Raw genomic sequence first — 9,975 nt, 5'->3', positions numbered from 1 at the left:
TCTTTAATTTCAAACTGCCATATCTTTTTCAACAGTGGTCAGATTTTAAAAATTCTTTCAGCATTATGAAAGATTTGAAGATGGCTTTCACATTAAATTTGTCAGGCATTCCTTGCCCTTTAAACCAAATATTGATTAAAAGACATATGGTTACACTCCCGTATATTTAAGTGTGCGGCAACCTTCAATGGGGCGAGGACCAACTTTAATTTCGTGTCCAGCACATTTCGCATATATAACATGGACAGTTAATGTTTGTTAAAGTCAAGGAAAACTAAATATGAAAGGTAATCGAGTTTGCGAAAATTTCGTTTTTGCAAACTAAAATAATTCGGAGAGTTATAATTTACTTAATGAAACGCAGTTCAAAAGAGCATTATTTCTTCATTCGAGTTCATGTACTACATTTTGTAATTTGACAAAAAGAATTCCGAAGTCTTACTATCCATAGGTCAAGGATTGGTCGACTCATTGAATTTTGTAAAATATACAGTATACCGGATGTTTCAACTTCTTTGCATTATTTTGCTAAAGCCGGTTACAATATATTTTTGTCTACATTTAGTAAGTTTTTGAAAATGAAAAGTTTGAAACTATCCTCTTGTGTTAAATTGTATCATCAAAACTACTGACAAAACAATTATATTTCTAGAGAAACTGTTTTATTTTGGTCAACTTTCATAATTACACATTCATGGTTCATATTGAAATACTACAATACCTAGACCAAATACATGTGTTTCCTAACTTTTCGAAATCACTCAAACTATGTTCAATATCACTCCATTGCCTAACTTATAAATGTGCTTAAGATCATGGGATGAAAAAAGTACGACATTTCCCAAAAGATCATACGAAATTATTAAAGATCTCTCTTTTAGATGTGTAGATTATAGTTTTAATCTTTGAAAGATTTAAAACATGTACATATCAATAAGACCGGCTGAAATTTTGTGTACGCAGCAATTGTAATCTCGCGTACCACTGCTTACAGTGATAATGTAAACAGTTCGGTCAAAAAATAGGACGACTGTACACTAAGGTATCAGATATTAATGATTGGAATTTAGACACAAGTCAAGATGAGCTCGGCACTGCAATCCCGTCGGATTGCAGCTGTCGTCGGGGCCTTGGTTGCCGACGCTGCAGGTATTTTTACTTTCTTTTCGTATGCATGCAGGAATAACAGGCTATTGTTCTATAATTATTTTACGTAAATTTATTTTTCTAAAAACTCTCAATAGTCATTTTTATATAATTTGCATAATACACACACTTGTTACTGTATTTTAAGCTGGTATAATGTTATGCAGCCATTTGTAGCTATATAAAAATGTTAATCTGTGTCTAGGTTCTTGACTTAATTACTGTGTTTGCCTTAATACAAGGTGTTATAATGCTTTAAAGTTAAGACTGTTAATTTTTCAAGCCATCCGCGATATACATTCCCTGCATATACAAGGTATCTATATATATTGCTGAAGTACGTTACAAGTTTCTTTTTTTTTTTCTTTCTTTTTTTTATGACTTCATTGTTTTAATATTTTGTGGTCTAGACGATATGTTTAAAAGGTGTTACAATATTTAGACATAATGCTATTATGTAATGATAATAAATTGTGTTTTAAAGTCTTATGTTCTCTTTTGTAACCTAAGTTCGATTTTGTAACTTATTAATGTCCTGTTTTGTAGCCCAGCCGATACACTGGAATTACAAAGTGGATAAACTGGATGCCATGCTGAAAAATGCAGAGGAAGTGGCGTTTTGGGAACCATCCGCAAACCCCTTCTACAAACTACCTCTTGGAAACCAGAGTTGCTATGGAGACCAGTCGTTTGTCGTTCTGAAATCCCTCGTCGAAAATAAAGGTAACGAAGTGTGTTAAAGAGTATCATGGGAAAATCGTTTTCATTACTCTAACAGCCAGGTTCCTTAAACAACACGACCTAAATATTTTTTTATGAAACTATTCTTCATTCTTTCTGTGACAATACATAGATTAACGGTTGTTTTAGTTTTCGCCTATTGTTCTGTTGCTACATATGTCATATAAGGCTTGCATGTATAATTATTACTTTAGTCACGTGTTTTGGCAAGCCACTTCAGTAAAATTAAATAATTTCGATTCGTAATAAGGTATGGTATATTAATCAATATCTGTATTAATTAAAATATAAATTTTAAGGCAAATCTTCGCTGAAAATTTTCATCTTCTGAGGTGTTTATATGTTGTTGTAATAGAAGCGACCATCAGAGAGTAAAAATAACGTTATCTTAGCCAGTTTTTAATTTTATATTCGTGCGTGTTTTACAGGTTTGTGTGTAGAACATTTAAAGAATTCAACATTTGAGTGGTTTGGCCCGAAATCAAAGTACGAGAACCCTACAAACGCCGTGTACAAGATCAAAACAGGTTAAGACATCAAGTCTGTTATATATTCGAAAAAATATATGAGCCATGCCATGGGAAAACCAACATAATGGGTATGCGACCAGCATGGATCCAGACCAGCCTGCGCATCCGCGCAGTCTGGTCAGGATCCATGCTGTTCGCTAACAGTTTCTCCAATTCCAATAGGCTTTATAGGCTTTAAAAGCGAACAGCATGGAGCCTGACCAGACTGCGCGGATGCGCAGGCTGGTCTGGATCCATGCTGGTCGCTTACCCACTATGTTGGTTTTCTCATGGCGTGGCTCATATATACATACATTATAATTCGAATAATTTTTCTTGGAATAACATTCTTTAAAAGTATTATAGTTTTTTCATATTTCAAAAATATGTGAGCATTAGATAATTAATTGAAATTCAAAGATCATGGCATTTATAACATACACGGCGTGTCGTGTTTGTATCACTTTAAATGTATTCATGATCTATAGAAACATGGTAGCTCATTTGATAGACCAACGGAACCACGCCTAAGGAGTGAGAGGGGCTGAGGAGGCGCAAGTTTCGGGTTACTCTATAGAAGCCTTGAAATATTATCGATAACGTAAATGGTTGAATTTAATTTGTCCATTGGTATATTACCAGATGCAGAAAAAGCTACCACATACCCTATAGACGGACCATGGAGACATTTCAGTATCAAAGATTTTATCAGGAATGTATTAGAAGAGAAACCAACTACAGGTAACAACTTGATTTTTTGTTGTTGTAACTGCATGTCTACCTGTTACTCCACTGTTCTGCAGTTGCATGCCGATTAATTTAATAGACAAAAGAATAATTAATGATTTTAATTATGGTAGTATTTTGTAACATCAGTGATTACAGGTGTCAAAGTAGTTTATCACAGTCTCTCGTTATTACCCGATGCCCTTAGTAATTCTTATTTGTTGAAATATCATTATCCCGTGATGTACATATCAATTCCTATTTGTTGAAATATTGCAGGATCTGAAAAGGATGAACAGATGGACTGTACTTTACGAATTGTTTCTGTGGTAGCACTGTATGCGGGTCGCCCTGAAATGCTAGATAGAGCGGAGGAGGTGATCCGATCTACTCAAAATTCAGACACCAGTGTGGCAGTGGGACTGGCTGCTGCAAGGTAGGTGTCGGTTTAAGTTGTTAGTCAAATCCCGAGACGGACCGAGAAACTATGGTAGGCCTCTGGTATGCGAGAATGTTCAAAAATAGATGAAGGATAGAAAAATTTGAAGAATTCAGAAAGAATTGGCTTGATAATGAAATCGCACAGAATCCCCCAAATAGTCACAGAACCTATGTGTATCATACTGAAATACTTACTGGTCGGATGTCCATACCCACCCCTAAAAAATGAAGAAATATATGATATCAAGAACTAAGAACAATTCACGAAATATGAATAAAGTAATAATCTGAACTCATTTTGAAGCTTATTTTTCAAAGGTTTCGCATTTCTGGACCACATCATCCAAAAAGCAGAGCGATCGGACATTTAGCGACTGGTCAATTGTCTGCGAGTGTTGCGGCCCGTTAAAACACAAGTCTCGTTTAAACCTCGCTTTTGTCGTATGAGAAGAGACTACAATGAACATTTATCGCATAAACTTCTCTGTTTTCTTCTCCGTTGGTAATACATTAGCGTGGTCTGAAGATCATTTTTAATTTGACTTGAATAAAATACCAAAATTTAATGCATATCTGAAACTCAAGTTCTAACGTAGTAAAATCATTGAAAAGTTCGAAATGAAATTTTGGTATTTTACAATGACTTTAACTTTACTATTGAAACAATTGATCGACTGGCAAGGTGGCTTATGTTTTAAAAATATACAATACCGGTAACTTTGTTCAGTTTCTGATTTCAGATTGTTGGAGTACTATATTTTGAATGGTGTGATGGAAAATGCAGTTGAACATGTGATTGAAGATCTGACCAACCAGAATAGAGCAAACGCGCAAGATCTAGATAAAGCCTTAGCTTCGTTTTTAAGGGAAGTACTCAGAAAAAAGGACGAGCCGCACATTAAGACGGCTCGAACCTTTCGAATTGACTGAGGTATGTAAAACTTTTGCTACTAAACAGAGTATGTTCTTGCAGATAATAAAGGATATTACATTTCGACCTAGTGCTTGTTAGATGTGAACCACAATGTTGTTCTCTTGAAGTTGGTTTCGGAGCAATACCCGGAGATCGCGTTGGTCTTAGGTGGACTCATACTTCATACAATGGTAGATGAATGTACCTGGTATTAGTAGGTCAAAGGTCAAGGTCGCAGCGACACTTTGGCTGATATATACTGATTCTATCATTTTGAGGGTTATAAGGTAAATAACATTGAGACTGAAGAACGGTTTCCAATCGATCATGGGAGACGGGTTAGGTTTGCAGCCGTCAAACGTCATAGGATAACAGCATGTTATAATTACACTCCCCCAAATAATTTTGGATCAAAGCGTAAAAGCTCGTATTTCGATGAACATTTTCCGATTTATTACTGGTCAGAGACCACCAATTCAAAAAAAGTTACTGGGAATGTGGTAAGTGTATACCTGGGAATAAGGTAACGTCTGTGCGTTCTGATTGGTCAGTCATGTAAACAAACCAAGGAAGTGATTATTTTTTTCAAAATTGATATTTTTGCACTGCATTTACAGTATTTAATTATACATTTTGACAAAATTTGCAACATTTTATGTGTATTGAAAAAAAGTTTTATCAAACGAATTTCTCCGGCCATGCCAACGATGTAAACAGGGGATCATCTGATTCACACGAAAATTACTTAAATAAAGTATCACTATTCATATGATTTTCGTCCGATATTTTGGTAGAACTAAGATAGTTCTTGAAAAATATATAGTTAGATATACATGTTTCGATGTATGGAAGGCCGTACACGCCATATTGTTATAATGTAGGTCTATGGGAAAACAATTGGTGGTCTCTAACCAACTGGAGAACGTTTGGGCCTACGACCTTCTTAATTTGCAGGGTAAATACCTGTGATTAGTAGATGATCCGTATTTAGTGCTATAAGGTCAGGTCAATGTCAAAGTGACTTTTGGGGCTTAAAACGGTTTCCTGTCAATGGAGAATGCGAGTACATAACTTTGTAAAAACATAGATGACTTTCACTTTTTTTTCAAAGGTCGTGCAAAGTCATCACATTTCTGGAATTGAAAATTAAATAACCAGTTTGTTACCACCGACAGGCTATCATGGGGATATCTCTTGTTTTATTTTGACAAAAACGTCGTATATTATAATGAAATCTTCAAACCACCATGGCTTTTATATATAGTCTAGATGGAGATAGAGAAATTCATAAAATACATGAAATAATTGCCGTTTCAGTAATCCCGGGAGCTTTTCAGTCTGCCGTACACGGTGTGATTACTGGTAAAGACTACCGTTCAGGTGTTGAAACTACTCTCCGTGCTGGAGGTTGCAACGCTTCTCGTGGTGGATTTATCGGTGCATGCCTTGCTGCACAGGTCAGTTAGAATGATGTTATAAATCACGTGTTTGCACTTCACATGACGGCTTTATCAGTGCACGCCTTGCTGTACAGGTCAGTTAGAACGATGTTATTAAACACGTGTTCACACTTCACGTGCCGGCTTCATCAGTGCATGCCTTGCTGTACATGTCAGTTAGAATGATGTTATTAAACACGTGTTCACACTTCACGTGGCGGCTTATTAGTGCATGCCTTGCTGTACAGGTAAATTAGCCTTTAGCCTGCTGTGGGCAAGTGATTTTGCCTTTGCGATCAGTGCGAACAAAGATCAGCCAGTACATATCATGGTCTGCACTGATCGCTGTCCAGTCTATAAATTTCCAGTGAACATCCCTTCGAATAGTATTAAAGTGATGCTGTCCAAATTGAATGATGTACAGTTTAAAAATTTTGCAGGGTAAATGTTAGGAAGATACTATATTAGCCACGTAACAATTTCCAAACTCCAGCTAGTTGTTAAGCGCATGCCATGCTTCACAGGTAAGATAGGTAGTTACATATTGATCACGAGCTCTAACAACTTCTAGAGTGGGGCCTCCGTGGCCGAGTGGTTAAGGTCGCTGACTTTAAATCACTTGCCCCTCATCGATGCGGGTTCGAGCCTCACTCGGGGCGTTGAATTCTTCATGTGAGGAAGCCATCCAGCTGGCTTACGGAAGGTCGGTGGTTCTACCCAGGTGCCCGCTCGTGATGAAATAATGCACGGAGGGGCACCTGGGGTCTTCATCCACCATTAAAGCTGGAAAGTCGCCATATGACCTATCATGTGTCGGTGCGACGTTAAATCCAAAAACAAAAAAATGATTTCAGGTGGAATTGTGGACGCATTGCTTGCTTCGCAGGTAAGATAGGTAGTTACATATTGATCACGAGCTCTAACAACTTCTAGAGTAGCATTTCAGGTGGAAATGTGGACGCATTGCATGCTTCACAGGTAAGATAGGTAGTTACATATTGATCACGAGCTCTAACAACTTCTAGAGTAGCATTTCAGGTGGAATTGTGGAAGCATTGCATGCTTCACAGGTAAGATAGGTAGTTACATATTGATCACGAGCTCTAACAACTTCTAGAGTAGCATTTCAGGAGTAGCATTTCAGGTGGAATTGTGGAAGCATTGCATGCTTCACAGGTAAGATAGGTAGTTACATATTGATCACGACCTCTAACAACTTCTAGAGTAGCATTTCAGGTGGAATTGTGGACGCATTGCATGCTTCGCAGGTAAGATAGGTAGTTTCATATTGATCACGAGCTCTAACAACTTCTAGAGTAGCATTTCAGGTTGATTTGTGGTCGAATTGCTTGCTTCGCAGGTAAGATAGGTAGTTTCATATTGATCACGAGCTCTTACAACTTCTAGATTAGCATTTCAGGTTGATTTGTGGTCGTATTGCTTGCTTCGCAGGTAAGATAGGTAGTTTCATATTGATCACGAGCTCTAACAACTTCTAGAGTAGCATTTCAGGTTGATTTGTGGTCGTATTGCTTGCTTCGCAGGTAAGATAGGTAGTTTCATATTGATCACGAGCTCTAACAACTTCTAGAGTAGCATTTCAGGTTGATTTGTGGTCGTATTGCTTGCTTCGCAGGTAAGATAGGTAGTTTCATATTGATCACGAGCTCTTACAACTTCTAGAGTAGCATTTCAGGTTGATTTGTGGTCGTATTGCTTGCTTCGCAGGTAAGATAGGTAGAATCGAAGCATGATCTTTGTCACATGTGCACCACGTGGTACTTCTGTTGTAATTCATTTAAATGCACAATCTATAGCAAATTAACTGTTTGTGGATGTAAAAGTCGATTGCAAAGTAATGAACCACCATGCCTTCAAAATTGGCAAACTTCAAAAATTAAGCAACTTTTTATATAAGGTGATATTGGAAAATGCAGGTTATGATGGTAAGATCAGGCACACACTAAATATCAGTGCGAGTATGTGTCGGGTTAGTTGTACCCAACATTTGATTTACATGCGTAATAGTTGCAGACAATATAATAATGGGTGTTTAATAAGTGCCATATTATTTTATAAGCTTGGTGTTCATCTCTTTGCACTATTATGCAGTTATATAATAATATAGTCATTTGTTATTAAAATGACATGTTTCAATTCATTTGATTTTTTTTTTATGTAAATCAAACAGAGAAAAACTACCAACATGTATCGGCAGACATAAATGCTTGGTTAAAGCATTGTTACGCCACAAGACCAATTCAGTTATTTCGGAAAGGTGGAGTCATCGGAACAATACTGGGCAGACTGCAATATAGGAAACCTTTTGTGACATCAACACGTCAACATTTTCAGTCACGTCAACCTCACAAAGACAACTCGTACTGTTTTATTAGTGAACGTCTTATCAATAATTTTTAACGGTGTCCCGACTTCAACAATATTCGTCATTCTCTCTTTTTTTGTATCCGAATGTTAATTTTACGTGAGCTCTACGTGCAAATGTGACAAAGGTCATGCAACGAGTATGACGAAAAATAGATGTTGCGTTTTTACTTTTCTTGAGTGTAGGTACCTTAAAGCAGAGTTGTATAAAAATGTATCATTTAATTGCTGTTTTTGTTTAATTTAGCATGGACTGTCAAGTATCCCGGAAAGCTGGAAGGAAAAGACGCTGAGATATCAGGAGATACTCGAGCAAGCTGAGAAACTCGTACAAATTAAACTGGATTAAATTCTTTACTTTCTGAACAGTGATATTGGAATCCGGTCTCGAACTAGAACTAGTTAAGTTAAGTTTGATATTTTAACGTTTTCTCGAAGGCAATCCGTAATATTATTACATTCATAAAATTTGTTTGGGTATTTGTTTCGCTCACTTGCTTTACGGGTATATTGCAACTGTATATGACAGTTTGGTTGGTATTTAAATCAGGATGTATAATTTTATCTGTTTGTAATAAATGTGTGTATGCTTTGATTGATAATTTCTTGTATCATCTCATTAAATCAGATTTATTTATTGCAATATCTATTTAATCCCCCGCCACGAGTGATGGGGTAAACATATCGTGTCCGCTCTGTATCTCCTAAACCCCTTGAAGGAATTTCATGAAACTTTGGCCAAATGATCACCTCATCAAGACGATGTGCATAACTCATGAGTCAGCCATGTCGGCTCAAGGTCAATGTCACAACTCAGGGTTTCCATTTTATGTCTGCTCTGTATCTCCTTAACCCCTTGAAGGATTTTAATATGACTTGGCTGTAATATTCCCCATATCAAGACAATGTGCAGAATTCAAAATTCACCCTGCCAGCTTAAGGTCAAGATCACAACTCGAATGTTTAATGCCAATACCTTCAACCCTTTCACTATCCATAACAGTGGCGGGGGATATAGCTGTCTTTCAGACTGCCTTTTTTCTGGTATTACATTATGTTGTACATGTACTAATATTATACCATTTTTGCCTTACAGTATTGTTATCTCAGATTCGTTGTAATGCATTAAGAAGTTTAGGTTTAAGTCTTTAAATAATCAATGTATTAGTATTATATAAAGTATAGCAGTTTAGATCTACTGTATGTATGTATGATCGGTTGATCAAGGTCAGGTGTTTATGAAGATTGTGTCATAAAGCTTGTAAAGCTGGCACGTTCTGAAGTCTGACCCACTTTGTTCAATTGAAAATACCAGATAATATGGTAGAAACGTGTACATGTGTATTGCAAAATATGATTGTTTCTAATTATGAATGACAGCGTTTATTAATCAGTAGGTATTGAATTATTAATTACTAAACAACGAATGAAATTAAAAAATGACGATGCGACGGACCGTCAGTAGATCAGTCGAATAGACGGACAAAAGCAGATGTACACGAACTTGCATGTCATTTTTATGTGTATATACTATGTTCTAGATTTATGTATTGATGTAAATGGATATTAAAGACATATATTAGAAGTGGTTTTTTTTATCCTTAATTGACTATTTCATAATATGCTCTGACCGTTTTGTTGATTTGTAAATATACCAAAAACATATCATGAATAA

The 9,975-nt window shown here is 36.4% G+C and overlaps 1 protein-coding gene across 1 annotated transcript; it reads left to right on the top strand.

The window, feature by feature from the left end:
• Positions 1-1,007: 1,007 nt before the first annotated feature.
• LOC123554590 (crystallin J1A-like) lies at positions 1,008-9,885 on the top strand. Its single transcript, XM_045344843.2, has 8 exons — positions 1,008-1,149; positions 1,693-1,869; positions 2,316-2,414; positions 3,039-3,137; positions 3,402-3,558; positions 4,304-4,494; positions 5,794-5,933; positions 8,548-9,885. The coding sequence occupies exons 1-6, from the start codon at positions 1,083-1,085 to the stop codon at positions 4,491-4,493; spliced, it is 789 nt and encodes a 262-aa protein (XP_045200778.1). The 5' UTR covers positions 1,008-1,082; the 3' UTR covers position 4,494; positions 5,794-5,933; positions 8,548-9,885.
• Positions 9,886-9,975: the final 90 nt, after the last annotated feature.

This window comes from Mercenaria mercenaria, chromosome 15, assembly GCF_021730395.1.
Source record: "Mercenaria mercenaria strain notata chromosome 15, MADL_Memer_1, whole genome shotgun sequence".
In the NCBI taxonomy this organism is placed as follows: domain Eukaryota; kingdom Metazoa; phylum Mollusca; class Bivalvia; order Venerida; family Veneridae; genus Mercenaria; species Mercenaria mercenaria.
The sequence above is the reverse complement of the archived record's forward strand: the minus strand, read 5'-3'. Positions and strand labels throughout refer to the sequence as shown.